We start from the raw sequence: 17,656 nt of genomic DNA, 5'->3' as shown, positions 1-17,656 counted from the left end.
ACTGTTTCTGCAGCCATCTGTCTTCCTGAGTTCTCTGCTGAGTGATTATCAGCCCCGTGAAGTCTGGGTTACCAACTCTTATCAGCAGTAACACGTACGATGTTTCTAATGTATTCATTATATTTTTGGAATATATAAATGTTTTACGAAGATATAAATTATTAAAATGTACAATGTTTTTAAAAGAAAAGCAGACAGAGATATGCAGACCGAGAAAGATCTTCTAGGGGGTGGTTCACTCCCCAGAATACCTGCAATAGCTGAAACTGGGCCAGTCCAGAATTAGGTGCCAGAGGTTCAGTCTGAGTCTCCCATAAGGGTTACAGGGAATCAAGTACTTGAGCCAACACCTGATGTCTCCAGGGATGAACATTAGCAGGAAGCTGGAACCAGACCTCGAAACAAGACACTTTGATATGGGTTGCGAACGTACCAGGTACATTTAAGTTGCTAGATATGGGTGGGGCATGGCAAAATGTGCAAGTTTCCTAGTCTGTACAGATTTGAGTTTTTCCCAAGATTATTTCAAGCATGCACATGGTGGAAATTACTCTTCATTGATCTGAAGGGACAGGAACACAGATAACAAAAACATCTTCAGGGATTTCTGTACAGCTAGTCACGAGATAAGCACTAGGAACTAGGTGAAATTGAACCTCTCCACTTTAACTCGTTTGTGTTAGCCACCACTGAATTTCACAACTAGAAATAGAAACTGTATCCAAAATGCATCACCTCATTTAGGTCTTCAAATATATCATGGATAATAATGTATGGGGAAATTGTGGTCTAGACTCTGGTGGGCTATGGTTGTGAGTGAGTGTGTGTGTGTGTGTGTGTGTGTTTGGCTGCAAGAAACAGAATACATAAAATATATCAGAGTCTGTTTGTAATCCTCACCTGAGAAGAAAGCCAGGTGCAGACAGTGTGAGGCTTGCAGGTGGGCAGGTCGCTCCCCTCTGCAGCTGTAATATCCTTCTTTGACAGCGTGGGAAACTGAGGAAGAAAGGGCAGAGCTTTCTCTCCGTAGGTGTCTCTGTGTCAGGGAAGACCGTCTTTCTGCAGTACACGCCCCTCAGGTCCCATCAGGCAGTGTGGATCACAGTCTGGCCACTGGATTCTTTCGGGAGGGGGAAATACATGGCACTGAACTGAAATACAAATGAACGGGTCAGCTAGTGCTGATCTTTCTGGTCTGCGGCATTGTCTTCATGGTGCAGGAGAAAGTTCCAGTGGATGCTGCTTTCATTCTTGTGCTTAACAAGAGACAACTGTGGCTGAGAGCTAGGATTTCTGGAGTTTGTCCCTGGGGTGTTGGGAGGCCACGTGGGATCCTCCATGGGCTTGTCCAAGGCACTCTGATGCTCAGTAATAACAGAAGTTACTACTATCTCAAATTTATCCAATCTCCTTAATAAGGTACTGGGGGAAACACATGTCATTATGAAACAATTATTTTTAAGTAGCCAGAGCCTAATTATGATTGAAAAGTTAAGTTCAAAACATGCTTGGTCATTGTTTAAATATCCAATAGAATTAATTTAGCATTTAATAGTACTAGGAAAGTGTCATCTTGGGGACAGTGCTGTGTCACAGTGGGTAAAGCTGCTGCCTGCTGGACCGACACCACATACGGGTACCGGTTTGAGTCCTGGCTGCTCCACTTCTGATCTAACTTCCTGCTATTGCACCTGGAAAAGCAATGGGAAAAGGCCCAGGTCCTTGGGCTCCTGCACACATGTGACAGACCCTGATGAAGCTCCCAGCTCCTGGCTTCAGCATGTTGCAGCCACTTGGAAAGTGAACCAGCAAATGGAAGGCCTCACTCTCTCTGCCTCTCTCCCTCTCTCTCTCTCCCTCTCTCTGTGCCTCTTCCTCTCTGTAACTCTTTCAAATAAAATAAATAAATCTTTTTATAAAAAGTTAAATATGGGCCGGCGCCGCGGCTCACTAGGCTAATCCTCCGCCTAGCGGCGCCGGCACACCGGGTTCTAGTCCCGGTCGGGGCGCCGGATTCTGTCCCGGTTGCCCCTCTTCCAGGCCAGCCCTCTGCTGTGGCCAGGGAGTGCAGTGGAGGATGGCCCAGGTGCTTGGGCCCTGCACCCCATGGGAGACCAGGAGAAGCACCTGGCTCCTGGCTCCTGCCATCGGATCAGCGCGGTGCGCCGGCCGCAGCGCGCCGGCCGCGGCGGCCATTGGAGGGTGAACCAACGGCAAAGGAAGACCTTTCTCTCTGTCTCTCTCTCTCACTGTCCACTCTGCCTGTCAAAAAAAAAAAAAAAAAAAAAAAAAAAGTTAAATATGCCTGCCAAAAGCCTGATGTATTTTTTTATTTTTTTTTTTATTTTTTTTTGACAGGCAGAGTGGACAGTGAGAGAGAGAGACAAAAGAAAGGTCTTCCTTTTGCCGTTGGTTCACCCTCCAATGGCCGCCACGGCTGGCGCGCTGCAGCCAGCACACCGCGCTGATCCGAAGCCAGGAGCCAGGTGCTTCTCCTGGTCTCCCATGGGGTGCAGGGCCCAAGCACTTGGGCCATCCTCCACTGCCTTCCCGGGCCACAGCAGAGAGCTGGCCTGGAAGAGGGGCAACCGGGACAGAATCCGGCGCCCCGACCGGGACTAGAACCCGGTGTGCCGGTGCCCCAAGGCGGAGGATCAGCCTATTGAGCCGCGGCGCTGGCAGCCTGATGTTTTAAACAATAAAAAGAATCTCCTATTTCCTTTCTCTTAAAAAAAAAGTGTCTCCACTCCTAGGAACTTGTTCTCTGTATCTCTGACACGGACTGCAATACTGCTTTTCTGCTTTTCCATTTTCACTCTATTTGTCCTAATGCAATAAAAAGCAGAGAAAACAATAGCATTTACGAAGCAAATAATCCATATTATGACAAACAATTCTTATACATAAAAACAAGCTGACATCAAATTTTTTTTGAATAAAGTTTCAAAGTAATTGAAAAAATACTAAAGTATTTGGTCAATTGACCTTTTATGGCTCATGTACTTGTATATTTTTCTAGTGAAAGTAATTCAGATTAAAAACTGTTTTTAGCATATCCATCTCTCTCTCTCTCTCTCTCTCTCTCTCTCTCTCTCTCTTCTTTATAAACTGAGATGCAGTGTGATGCATTTCTATCTGAAGTTTCTGTAGCTGGTTTCCTTGTCTCCCCGGGACCTAACAAGCACATGTGATGAATGAGCATTAGATACAAGCATTTTTACATGTCACGTAAAGAATTTATATCTCCCCCTGTTGTCTGGAAACATGAAAGATGCTTGCTGTCTACGGTGTAATGCAAAATATCCCCCACTCCCGTCAGGATTGCAGCATTCCTTCCTTAGGAAGTAACATTATCTACACCGTTCTCTTACCACGGGAGGACGGACGGACTGCTGCAGAGATGGCAAGGGAAGAGTTAGAGGGTATGAACCAAAGAGAGTTCTTTTTAACACACGAAATGATGTGGATGATTTGGTCACTCCCACCGCTAGTGTGCTCATGCAGATAGTAATTGCAAACAAATTATACTCTCAAGCTTGTACCGTCAAATATACAATTCTTTATACCCTTAGCTATTCGATACTATAATTCTTACTAATAAAAAAATCCCTGTTCCCTTTTCTACGGGTTCTTAGACCCATTTACATGGGAATCTAGAGTTGCCAATCAAAAGAAAAAATAAATTGTGGATTTCCTTCCGCTTAGGTGGTATTTAGTTTCCCAGAAGATTTCAAGAAGTCATAAAAAACACAAAGTGCAGCCGTAGCCCGCGCTGACCCCGCGCTGACCCCGCGCTGACCCCGCGCTGACTCTGGGTTGCTGTGTGGAGCCCCGAGCTGCGCCCCGGCCAGCCTTCTGTTGACTCAGCTCTCCCTGAAAGCTCTGGAACCTCTGCCATCAGGTCCCGCTGGGGCGCTTCCATGGACTTGTGGGATGTTTTTAAAAGTAATTCCTCAGTACATTTAGGGAAAAAATGAGTAATGCCATAACCCGTGCTCCATGTGCTGTTTCTTAGCAATGAAAGACAAATAAAGCTGAAGTCGTTTGTGACATAAACATATCCCTTTAAACACTCACACGGGGACTGTAAGTCAACATGTCCCATCACCAACAACGTGGGCCAAGTCCAAAGCTCCTGCCACACTACAAATGTCTGCCACAAGTGGTGAGATTGAATTAGCGGCAAAATAAAGTCATGGAGCTCACAGAAAATTATTGTAAAACCGGACATGGTGTGGCATTGAGACATTTTACAATCAGGACAAAAGTGAAAGGAAATTAATGAAAAGATGGTGATTTGTGACAATCCTTAATAATAATAAAAACATTATTGGTTTTAATTCCATTTTAACTAAGCTACTCAAACACATTATGATTGTGCTTTCATTTGCAAAGCAAAGATCAACAGGGATTTATTTCCTCATCTCCGGAGCCTGTTATCCAATCAATGTGGGTGGAACCACTTGGGCAAAGACGCTTCTAGAGAGATTCACATGTCTGATAGAAGTTGTTGAGTTTCACATGTAACAGCCGAACTTCTACCTTCCGCAACCAAGCTAAAAGCATAAAAACTGATAGAAGAAACATACTGGTAGGATAGCAGGATGACCCTTCATGCAAGAGTGATTTCGCAGAACTGGAGCATTGTGTATGTTTGTGACTTTTGCTGTTTCCACAGTCCGGTAAATTGAGTGCTTTCCTTCTCTTTCTGCTGAATCTCTGTTGAAAATGAGCTTTGTGTCTGATTAGGTTCCCCTCTCTACTTTTTGAGAAATACACTGGCCCTTCACATCCCACATATTTGTTTTATGTTTTCTGCATGAACATTGTTTGGCCAGTGAAAGCCAAAATCTGAAGCATAGAAGTTAGGGAGAAAAACGATTCACAGAAAATATATTGTTAGAAATTAAATTCATCATTTGAAAGTTAAAGGGTGACCCAAATATTAACTGAATTTCATACCTACAAGAATGATTGGCTTGATCAAAATCTCTGAGGATTTGTAAGGAAGAAAAATTACTGCTACTCATGAACTGCTTGGTAAATTTCATATTCACCTGGACATCTGGGACCTAAGCATTTTGGATATTAAACTGAGACCTGCAGTCTTACAATTAAATTCATGGAATTAGGTTTTAATAAATTAATTAAACTTATAAATGCATGAATAACTTTTTCTTTGAGTTTGTGAGACATTTGCCATCAAATTGGAGTCACAAAACCTGTCCAAGAATACGATAAATTTGACTTTGGTGTGACAGTTTTACAATGGGTTAACGTCCAATTCATGTATCCTTAAAGTCCAAAGCTGCGTGTTTTCTCTGACAAATTTGAATTTGAATTATTTGAATCATTTTCTAATGTGAGCCATAAAAACGGATAGCATACATGCTTCTATGTGCTTTTTTGCATTTCTACAACTCAAAGAACAGTTTGGTTGAAAAAATAAAATTTAACAGCCTTTAATTTGTCATGTGGAATCTGATTCTATGTGCTTTTTACTACCTCCATATATTTATCTAAGTGAAACATAAAATGGTTGCAATAATGGAGAATTTAAAGTAGCTTTTGCACATGAGCAGTAATGCTAACTAATATGCTGAATAAAAGCTGAATGTAAATTCTGGTTTCTGTTTCTTGTGATGTGTTGGCTAACGTGAGTAGATCTCGGTTAGCTGAGGCGAGATCCACATCATTGTAATTCAGCAATGAAGAACTTTGATGGGCAGAATGCAAAAGAAAAAACAGGGAAGGGGCCGGCACTGTGGCTCACTTGGTTAATCCTCTGCCTGCAGTGCCGGTATCCCATATGAGCACCAGGTTCTAGTCCCGGTTGCCCCTCTTCCAGGCCAGCTCTCTGCTGTGGCCCGGGAAGGCAGTGGAGGATGGCCCAAGTGCTTGGGCCCTGCACCCGCATGGGAGACCAGGAGGAAGCCCCTGGCTCCTGGCTGTGGATCTGCGTAGTTTCAGCCATAGCAGCGGCCATTTGGGGGGTGAACCAAAGGAAGGAAGATCTTTCTCTCTCTCTCTCTCTCACTGTCTAACTCTAACAACGCAGAACAAAAATAGGGAAATTATCATTTGGGTGCAACCCAGTGCCTGTGTACTTATTCAATTTTCAGATTGCCATACAGTGTCCATTAGATCACAGAACTGTAAAGCCAGAGCTCGGCCTGAGCTGTAGGAATTCTCTCATATTCCATGTATGCATTCAGAGACAGCACAGATACGACGACCGTCAGCGTAATCCAGCATCACAAGTTCCCGTGGACTCTCCCTCACTTAAGTCTCTTGAAAGGAGCCTCTCTTCTGCATTTCCCGTCACACTTGGGTTAGGCCCTCAGTCGTGTTTCATTTGGACTAACCCAATAGCCACATTGCTCTCCACACCACCAGCATTTCCACACTCCCAGGGCCCCCTGCCCTTTTTATTTCTGTCCAACTCCTTTGCCCGTAAAACAAGTGTAACCTTGTCACTGCACTGGTAATGGACTTCTGTCAGCTTCTCATTAATCTGCAGGGTCAAGTCCAAATCCCTTAACTTGACTTAGGTGTTCTAACACAGACCTCACCACACACACTGGTCCACACTCAGTATCCTGCTACATCGTGCCACACTCCTAGAAGTGCTCAGAACTTTGTCCCTTTCTTTCCCATTGGCTTTCTGCTATCTACCTATAAGATACCACCTTCTCTTCTAAGGTGTGTTGGATATCCCCCAAGTAAAATTACCTGAACCATTGAAGTGTGTTTCCAAATACATTGCTCACATTATATTCAGAAAAAAAAAATCAGCTTTCTAATTAGCATATAGGCCTGTGATCAGACAACATTCTGAACTCTAGCGACAAATGTAATTCCATTTGTATTTGTATTTTTAGAGCTTAACCCAGTAGCACGTGGAAGCAAATGTTCTCATTATTTGTTGAATGAGCAAATAAATGAATGAATGAGTCTGGAAAGGTCTGGAGAAAAGGTCAACACAAAAATGCTATTAGAAAAACCATTAAAGGGAGAAAAACAACTCCAAACAGTTATAAAACATCCACTAAGGATACCTTGAAACCCGTTCCATACAACACAGTATTTCCTGGAATCCACGGAATGATATACGTTTTTTATGAGCACGAGGGATCAGTGGGAAAATCTTTTAAATTTTATATAGCTATAGCCAGAATGGAAATTCATAAAAGCATATCTCTCCTATAGAGTCAATGCATTATTTTAATATAGACTTTTTATAGACACAAGCCCTGAGATGTTGCCATCAGATGTTTGCCTCTGCTTTAAGTGAGCTGTTGTTTAGGTGGCCATTGTCTATATATCTCTACTAACATTTATGAAATTCAGATATAACCTACAGAAAATGTTCTCTAGGAAAGAATAAGAATTCATGTTTCTGGAATTCTATGAAGCTCTATTTATCTTCAGATTGCTGGTCTGATATGGCTGATACAAGAAGGGTCTGTGAAGGTGTTCCTAAGGAAATAAAACCTTACATGAGTGAATAGCATAAGATGATTTTTATTGCTTGTAATTTCATACCGGAGAGTTCTGTTCACCATAATCATAAGTATGGTATTGGGTTCCAGGTCATTTTCCAAGCCAATAATAGGGTTAAATGGAGCAGTAACACCCTTGCCAGATATATTTTTTTGTTCAGATATATTTTTAATTGTTGAAATGCTTTACATTATAATGTAAGTGTCATATATCAATATTTACAAGCCAAACAGAATAGTTTATTGTTAGAGATATATTTGAATGCTATTACAGAATTTTATTTGTTTCAATTACATTGGGAAAGTCTGTATGTCATTTTATCTCTATTTTCTTCCTACTGAGGACGTAGTAACTTCTTAGAAATATGTGTAATTAACAGCTGCATTTTTCCTATGAATGAATTTTGAAATCCAGTGTTGGATAATATAAAAATCTGTCAAACTTTGTCAAATTACATGAAGTAATCCGAAACTTAATTATCTGCTACAAAAATCCTAACATATCGTCATTAGATTATGGGGGAGAGTAAATTCTGAACATCTTATTCTAAGAGTAAATTTACTGATATTTCAAACTGCATTTTCTTTGTAACTTTCATCATTTTGATATAACATTATTATGTTCTTCACTCTTTCATGTTGTGGTGTAATTTCTTCCTATTGTTCATGTGAAAGAAGCCCAGAGCTTTCTAAAAAGTAACAGTTTTCTCATAAATTCTAGAATGTTTTGTGAATAACTACAGTTTTTTCTTTATAAGATTCTATCTGGTCGTAATTTCTAGAAATTGCTGGAAATTGTTAAGCTTTGTCTCCTTTTCCCTGTGAAAAGCCCAAGTTTTGTTTCTCTTTATGATAATAAAAAAGGTCCTCAAATTAGTTTGCACAGAAATATGAATCATAAGCACTACAATCATTTTTAAAAATTTGATCCAATTGATAGGTAGAAAAGTCAAAGATATACTTTCATTTGTCAGATCAACAGACCCCTTCTATTCACTTGGAACATCATACCATCTGTCGACATTCAAGCTTTGAAGGTTTTGTGGTCATCTTTTACCTGCTGAAAGTCACATGTCCTCAACAAACCCTTCCTGGTCCCTACAAGACGGGACGAGGGTATTTTAATAATGGCCTTCCTGTTACTGATAATTGCCTAAGCTGCTGCTTCTTTTCTTTTTTTCAGAATGAAGAACAAATTTTGGTATTTTGAGTTTGGCACCTCTGAAACATTCTCAGCCACCTGCAAGAAGCTTCATGAATCTGTAGAAATAGAAGTAAGAAAAAAGGATTCTATTTTGTAATACTATGAAATGGTTCGAGTTTGGTTGTTAACATTTTTGGGGTAGCCCATGAAATGAGTTACACTCTGAGCAGTCCATATAGATTTCCTCAAGATTATAAAATGCCATTGCTGTCATTATGCAGCACCATCGGAAACACTAGTAGAAAGTTAAATGTGTGTATGAGTTGTTCCTATTTCGTGTAAAAGAATAAGATGTGGAAACACAACTATGGAAACTAGTGAAGGAATCATTGGGCATTGAGGGAATGGAAAGATTTGAGAGAGAAAAAAAGTAGTTGGAGGAAAAAAGAAGGAAAAAATGTAAGATACATTAAAGAACTTACTATTTCCAGGTCTCAATAACTTATAACCTTTAAAACACAGTTCACTAAAATTGTACTTACTTTCATGAATAAACGTTAAAAAATACACTTTTCATTCCTTTCCCATTCATTAGCTATTTTTTCGCAGTTCCCAAGGTTGCCATTTCCCCGTAAAATATAATATAGGAAGCGAAAATGCCAAGAAAAAGAGCAAGGCTAACAAGAAAAGACACACTTTAAAAAAGACTTGGAGCAAGTAGGTGTACCAAAAATATATAGATACAGTAGTACTCAAAATTTTGGAGACATATTATAAAAAATCACAGCTATATATGTTGAAGGTTAAAGGAAAATGAAAAGTTATATTTTGATAAATGATGAGAGCAAAGCTAAAGGAGCAGAATTATAAGCTTCAATATCTAATGATTAGCAGTTATGGATTTAGAAGTATTGGCTTTGGCACTCTTCATTTTATAATTGGTGAACATATTTAGTGACTTATATTCGAGTAGTGAGTTTGGAAACAGAAGTGATTAATACATAGGATCGTAATGGCTTGGCTAGTTCTTCATTACCCTAACGTTTTAATTTGCCGTTATGCGAATCATGCTGAAAATGATCGCACTTACCATATAATCTGTGGGCACTTTATTCTCATCCTGTTCCATGAAGTTGATTACATGTCAGAAGATGATCTGGGTTCAGTATGAACGTTTTGTGCTTCTCATTCATTATGATATCTGAGTGTGCATAGATTTCAAAATTCTTTTGTCACAAAATAAACATTTTTAATTCCATTTCCTATGAACTTTTAAAAGTGCCCCAGTGTGTGTATACATCTATTATATGTGTATATATAGATATATAAATAATATCCAAGGTATGCCTATATTATATGTAAAACTGCATATGGTATATTTTAGCTTTGCATTTTATAGAGTTATATATATACCTGGGTATTTATAAAAATTACAATCTCCCTTTAACTTCAGCATCATTATTTTTGTGACAGTTGCTTTATCTAATGGATTTTGAGCATTTTGTAACATCAGAAACCTATGCTCAAAGAAAATCTGTAGCAGAAGACAAAAATTTTTTACATACACACACACACACACACACACACACACACACACACACCCCTTTGGTCGATTGTGGGTGGAGACTGAATCATCCTATACCTTGTCTGACCTTAACTTATCCTTGAACACAGATTGATAAACCATGGATTCTGTAGCACAATATTGTATGTCACAAAGCAAAAAAAATTGCTCAAGAAAATGTTGGATAACAAGCGATATTTTAAGGAAAATAAATGCTGAAATATTTATTTATTTTAAAGCTCTAAATCCTGACAGAGTCGAGTAGCTTTGTTCCGCAAAGTCTTACAGCTTGTAGAAAATTACTATTTCAAATGTCTCTCAAAAACACTGAATGACGGGAACTAAGCTGTTTCTCTGACTCTTGGTCCAAGTGTGGCCTTCTAGCCCTGCACCATGGGCTTCTTCACCCTGTGCTGTGTGCACTGCTCATTGTGTTGGGGGTGGAGGGGTGGGGAGGGGCGGGTGAGTGTGTATATGGTTGGCAGTGCCTCTCAGTTCACATTGTAATGAATCCAGTCTATCATATTAGCAAAATACGCCTTTCTACCCTCAAGGTTGCTTCATAATTAAATATAAAATAACAGCAATTCGGAAATTTGATTCGGTTTGCTGTTGCTTCCTATGTGGCCTGAAATTATACCCTCTATGATTTGAAAAATATATAACAGAGAATAAACCACTTCAGCAACAATAGAACCTCAAGTAGTGGGTGGATGTTTTATTTGTAGCTTCTTTAAAAATGAGCCATTTTCTGTGTCTTTTTATCCCATTTTCCTCTTCTTCTGAAAGTGGCATCTATTTGAAATGATATGAATATTATGAGATAAGTGTTGATATAAGATTGACAGATGATAAGATGATAATGAGGAGATTTATATATCATTGACTCTGCTGCGTGCTTGGTGTTAACCAATGAACACATCCACTAGCTGTCTGCATCCAAATCCTGTGATCAGAGAAACAAAGTTAAATCTCCACCGTAGGGATGAGTACACATTGTCTTTAATACTGTTAGAGAAAGAAGAATTATATTACTGCCAAAATGTTAAAACTAAGGAAATAAATGGGTTGAACTTATATGAGGGTATTTCAAAAAGTTTGAGGAAGGGTAGAATCAAAAAGTAAGTTTAGATAACTCAGTTACAAAAGACAAGGAAATAAGAACTAAAATGAGGAAGACTAGTGTGCCATAAGTTGACCTGTGCCACACGTGGGAGTGCTTGGGTTTCGGTTTTTGACTCTGCTCCCGACCACAGACCCCTGCTGGTGCAGACCTGAGGAGACAGCATTGATGACTAAGCAGTTGGGTTCCTATTACCCAAAGGGGAGATCTGGATTAAATTCCCAGCTATGAACTGCAGTCCCAACCCAGCCCCAGCTATCGTGGGCATTTGGGTAGTGAATTCACTGATAGGAGCACTTGTTCCTTTCTCTCTCTCCCTGTCTCTCTCTTTCTTTCTCTCTCTCTCTTTCTCCTTCTCTAATAAATAGTTTCTTAAAAAAGAAGATAAAAGCTTTAAATTTGCAGAAAAAGCAAAGTTTAAGACATTTGTTGGAGTTTGTGAATGGATGGGTGTCTAAGACTCAAGGCTACTATCTGAGCCTGAAGTTGTAATAGTCGTAGATTTTTGTTATACTCCATGTACCATGCAAATAACAGGAGAATAACAAAAGCCTATTCTCCAGCTCTTTCAGTGTTTACTTGTCAGTAAGACTGGGAGGGATGGCAAACTTAGAATTAAGAATTCTCTGGGCTGGCACTGTGGCATATTGGGTAAAGCCACCAACTGTGGCACCGGTATCCCATATGGGCGCTTTTTCGAGTTTCAGCTGTTCTACTTCCAACTCAGCGTCCTACTAATGGGCCTGGAAAATCAGCAGAAGATGATCCAAGTCCATGGGCCCCTGCACCCACGTGGGAGACCCTGAGGAAGATCCAAGCTCCTGGTTTTGGATCGGACCAGCACTGGCCATTGAGGCAATTTGGGGAGTGAACAATGGATAGAAGATCTCTCTCTCTCTCTCTCTCTCTCTCTCTACCTCTGCCTTTCTGTAACTCTGCATTTCAAATAAATAAATCTTAAAAAATAAAAAATCAAGAATTTTCATCCCAAAGTACTGAGATTAGTCCTAATGATTAAATACTCTCCAAATCTGCATACTCTCAAGGTTAACAAACAGCAAGAGAAGCATCAGGGAACCAAATGCGGAAGACAAACTTCCTATTGTTTAGTAACGTGGAAAACACAGAACTGTTTAAAAAAGCATCCCGGCCGGCGCCGCAGCTCACTAGGCTAATCCTCCGCCTTGCGGCGCCGGCACACCGGGTTCTAGTCCCGGTCGGGGCGCTGGGTTCTGTCCCGGTTGCACCTCTTCCAGGCCAGCTCTCTGCTGTGGCCAGGGAGTGCAGTGGAGGATGGCCCAAGTGCTTGGGCCCTGCACCCGCATGGGAGACCAGGAGAAGTACCTGGCTCCTGCCATCAGATCAGCGCAGTGCGCTGGCCGCGTCGGCCATTGGAGGGTGAAGCAATGGCAAAGGAAGACCTTTCTCTCTGTCTCTCTCTCTCTCACTGTCCACTCTGCCTGTCAAAAAAAAAAAAAAAAAAAAAAGCATCCCATGGGGCACCAGGTTCTAGTCCTAGTCCTGGTTGCTCCTCTTCCAGTCCAGCTCTCTGCTGTGGCCTGGGAGGGCAGAGGAGGATGGCCCAAGTGCTTGGGCCCTGCACCTGCATGGGAGACCAGGAGGAAGCCCCTGGCTCCTGGCTTCGGATTGGTGTAGCTCTGGCCGTAGCGGTCATTTGAGGGGTGAACCAAAGGAAGGAAGACCTTTCTCTGTCTCTCTCTCTCACTGTCTAACTCTATCTGTCAAATAAATAAATAAATTATTTATTTGAATGTCAGAGTCACAGAGAAAGGACAAGAGGGGGAGAAGCAGAGAGAAAGCGAGAGAGAGAGATTGATTTTCCCTCCACTGGTTCACTCCCAAAATGGCCACAACAGCCAAGAGCTGGGCCTGGCCAAAACCAGGAGCCACAAGCTTTTTTGGGTTTCCTGCTTGGGTGGCAGAGGTCCAAGTGCTTAGACCATCTTTCACTTGTTCACCAAGCACATTAACATGTAACTGAATCAGAAGTGAAGCAGCCAGGACTTAAACTGCCAGCCATATGGGATGGCCATGTCACAGGTGGTGGCTTAACCCACTATACCACACTGCTGGCACCCAACATAGTACTCTTCAATGCACTGGGCCAGAGTTTCCCAGTCTTTAGTGCACCTACCCTGATCCTAAAATTACCTGTAAAACAAAGTTTTATGTTTCATTCATGGAGAAAACTATGAGTCTTTTTAATCTGATGTAGGCAGAGAATAAAATTCACTATGGGGAAAGATTTTCTGGTTTATCATTAGCTATATTTCATCAAATTCATTACCCACACTTACAGATCTCCAAAGTTTGTCATCAAGGATTAAAATACATCGGCAGAAAATTTCAAATCATTTTCTTTTCTTGTAAGTAGATTTGTGTCTGGAGTAACTAAGATCTTCTAGTTTAGGTCTAAGTACACAGTGGCATCACAGCAGTGCATTCTAACATCCGTTGCTGTAGACCTGTATGTTAACCACCTTTTAGCACATGATAAAAATGTTCAGAATTTGTTGACTAAGCCTATTGGCTTTTAAGCTTTGATATCCTTTTCCTCTTTAGCTGCCTTTTGAAAGACCATAAATCTTCAAAGGGTGTGGACATAGTTTCTGACCCAGGGCACAACTATAAGTTGTTCACATTTCCTCATCTTCACCTCTGCTGTCACTTCCGGGAACGCACTGGTGAACCGCTGTTCCTGGTCCCCATCAGAACTGGCTCTGAGGTTTTCCAGATTACTGCACATCACATCCAAGCCAACGGAGGAAGGCAGCCTGGGGTCAAACACTAGTGGAAACAAATCATTAGTACAAGGCCATTTATTTCAGTACAGCGCCTGCTCTTGAAGGCTTTGTTCTTGGGCCACTCCTTGAGACTCGTTTTCATCCTCAGAATCTGGTTTCTGTAAATTTACACATGGACGGCCCCAAAGAGGGAAAATATGAACAATAGTACACATGGAAGCTTTTCTGGCTTCAGTAATTCCAGTGGTTCAATTACCAATAAATAAATAAATAAATAACAAACAGAAAAACCACACACAGGAGCAAAGCTTATTTGCAACATGCACTCCATTTCTGTAGATGAACAAAGGAATCTTCCTTCACTAATTCTGCAAGTAACTTGTCACAGCGGGGGGGCCGAGGCCTAGTCAAATAATTGTCTTCGTGTACTACCCGCTGTGTCCAATATTGAGTGAAAATGGAAGCCAACCTTAGCTCCAGCTTCTTGCGCGATCCTTCTGTTATTTAAATGATTTTAGTCAGTTTGGGGGAAGCCAGACCTTTATAAATTAACAGCAGGAAAATACCAAAGGTGTCACATTGCATATTTATCATCTTTTTCGTGTAATCCTTAAATATGTATTAAGAAGTGACTGACATAAATTAGGCAGATTTCAGAAGCCACAGGCCGCGGCTTGTGGAGGACCCCCTTCTGCTTGACATTTCATCCTTGTCAAAGATCAAATTATTTTAATTTAGGCTGCAAATTATAAGGAATGAAGACTTCTTTGTGGGAATTCCCTGTGGTAATCTGACTTTTGTTGTTACTGCTGCTTGTCAGTGTGCAAAAGATATAATATGCATGCAAATAAGGTTAAAAAATATGTACTATCTAATTATCCAGCCAGTGCGGCCCACTTGAAAACGGTGGGAGGCCTGACACACAGTATGTGTTTGATTCTTTGAGGCCTGCAGGGTATTTACACAAGATTACTTTTAATTATGAAATTAATATCTGTTTATCTAGAATATATAGTGGTAAGTGAGTATACACAGGAGAAGAAATCTTTAGTAAAAAGAAATCATCTTAATTTCATACATGAAAAGGAGCAAAAATCACTTGTTTCTGGGAAAAAAAGCAAAAGGCATCATCCAGACATCGATTTCATCCTCCTTGAAACAAATTGAATGAGAACTTGGCACTTTCGCTAGAATTTGTTCCTACCCTTGCCAAGTGGGCTCAAGATGTGTTGCTTTATTTCCCAGCTTGTATTTTTTAGTGAACAGGATACAATGCTAGACTGGGTATGAGGGCAATGAATGTGGAGATGGAGGTGTGGCTATTTTTTGATATTGTTTTTATAATTTTGGTGTAGTTTTACCTCTCCTAAATCCAGAAATTACAATTGTCATGAAGAATGATGAGTTAGTCGCAGTGATTTGTGTGTGTGTGTGATAAGACGTGGCAAAGGAAGCAACCGTACTGCAGATAAACTTTAATTTATGAAAGGCGGATCCCTAACAAAGTTCTTTAAAAAGCAGGGAGTTGTATGTTTACGTCTGCCATCCTATTGACTTACGATCGAAATGGAAAAACGTTTTCTGGGATCTATTTATAACAACTGCCATTTTAGAAGACCCAAAGCCAATGAATAAATAAATACTAATTCCAAAAAAAGACAGAATAGCCTTGCCATTCTCCACACGTGTCCCTTAGCAGAAATAAACAGAAAACTCAAAAACGTGAAAGTGACCACTGTTGACTATAGCAAAGCCCTGTCTGTTATTAAGTTCCTTAGCTTTCAATGCCCCCAGGACCTCTCCTTGCCTTGCCATCCTGCTTGGAGTTCAGTCCAGTCCAAGGAGCTATCCTTGGTCACTCCTCTGTGACTGAGATCTCCTTGAACTGCTGTTTGTTTTAACCTCTTTTTACTAAAGTCACATAAGTCATTTATTTCCCTGCTCAAAGGAAAATGAAGTGAGATCAGGAATCATTAATTCTGTGTCTGCTTTGCCCTGTCATTGCCTGCCAGTGTACTCTAAATAGGCTGTGAGCATTCCATTTTCCACCCAAAATTTGCCCATCTTTTCCAGAGTCAGTCTCTTGGTAACACTCCGTTAATTTCCAGCTGATCACTTTGCAGACATGAATGTGTGTCTCTCCCAAAGATAACCCTGGTGATTTAATTTGATCATTTAAAAGACTATTAAGGGTGGCTGGCGCCGCGGCTCAACAGGCTAATCCTCCACCTAGCGGCGCTGGCACACAGGGTTCTAGTCCCGGTCGGGGCGCCGGATTCTGTCCCGGTTGCCCCTCTTCCAGGCCAGCTCTCTGCTATGGCCCGGGAGTGCAGTGGAGGATGGCCCAAGTGCTTGGGCCCTGCACCCGCATGGGAGACCAGGAGAAGCACCTGGCTCCTGCCCTCGGATCAGCGCGGTGCACTGGCCCAAGTGCTTGGGCCCTGCACCCGCATGAGAGACCAGGAGAAGCACCTGGCTCCTGCCCTCGGATCAGCGCAGTGCACTGGCTGCAGCGCGCCAGCCGTGGTGGCCATTGGAGGGTGAACCAACGGCTAAGGAAGACCTCTCTCTCTCTCTCTCTCTCACTAACTCTGCCTGTAAAAAAAAAAAAAAAAAAAAAAAAAAAAAAAAAAAAAAAAAAGACTATTAAGGGTAACTGGTTAATGTTAGTAGCTGCTTTATCTTTCATATTGACATTTAGGGTAAGCATTTAAGTGCCCTTGAAAAGCTTATTCAGAAATGACAGGATTATGGATTTAAAAGCCCTCGATAAAAAATAAGAAAAAAAGAAGAGATCAAGTACAGGAAGAGAAAACATCTTAACGGTGTCTTTCTTTCCCAGTGCGATGGGGTACAGATAGATCTGATCAACATCTCCCTGGAAGGAATCGCTATTTTGAACATACCAAGCATGCATGGAGGATCCAATCTTTGGGGAGAGTCTAAGAAAAGACGGAGCCATCGCCGAATAGAGAAAAAAGGGTCTGACAAAAGGACCACACTCACAGATGCCAAAGAGTTGAAGTTTGCAAGTCAAGGTAAGCTTTGCAACAATTGGTTGTTAAATTGATGGTTAGTCGGCCTTCCAAGATTACCATCAAATGAAAGTTTTCCATTGCATTATAACAACGTGTATTTTTATGTAGTTGCATTTTTCATGTTAGCTCTCCCTGTTTGATTAACTTATAATAGATTCAGAGATTACATCTAAACTACCTGTAGTTTTCATGGTTTTTGTTTTTGTCTTATATTCTCCTTTGTATTACCTCCTCTCATGGAAAATAAAATGCCTATTGGGAACTGAGTAGATCATGAAATGGGGTATATGGTACACAAAGCTCTTCTGGAATGTGATCCTCTTCGTCACAATATTCCAGTTGTTATGACAAGGGCCTACCCAAGGTTTTACTAAGCTTGTATTCTAAGGGACTTTATGCTGGCCTTGTTTCAGTCAAACTGTGCCATCAATGCTCTCTTATATTAAGCTATAATCTAAGTACCATATATAACAGGATATATAAATATCCCACAGTAAATTTTGACTACCTGCTGTAATTT

General features: G+C 41.0%; 1 protein-coding gene across 16 annotated transcripts in view; it reads left to right on the top strand.

Annotated features, from left to right (window-relative positions):
* Positions 1-17,656, top strand: part of DGKB (diacylglycerol kinase beta) — a 773,939-nt gene that overhangs the window by 564,652 nt on the left and 191,631 nt on the right. For all 16 annotated transcript variants that reach the window (XR_011382945.1, XM_051832536.2, XM_070059385.1 and 13 more), the window contains 2 exons: positions 8,686-8,776; positions 16,941-17,136. Coding sequence is in view for 15 of the 16 variants with exons in the window: in XM_051832536.2 (XP_051688496.2) it covers positions 8,686-8,776; positions 16,941-17,136 (287 nt within the window). In the remaining variant the exon portion in view is untranslated. The remainder of the gene's footprint in view (positions 1-8,685; positions 8,777-16,940; positions 17,137-17,656) is intronic.

The sequence above is a fragment of the Oryctolagus cuniculus genome, chromosome 16 (genome assembly GCF_964237555.1).
Source record: "Oryctolagus cuniculus chromosome 16, mOryCun1.1, whole genome shotgun sequence".
NCBI classification, from domain to species: Eukaryota; Metazoa; Chordata; class Mammalia; order Lagomorpha; family Leporidae; genus Oryctolagus; species Oryctolagus cuniculus.
This window is presented reverse-complemented; position numbering and strand designations above follow the sequence as displayed.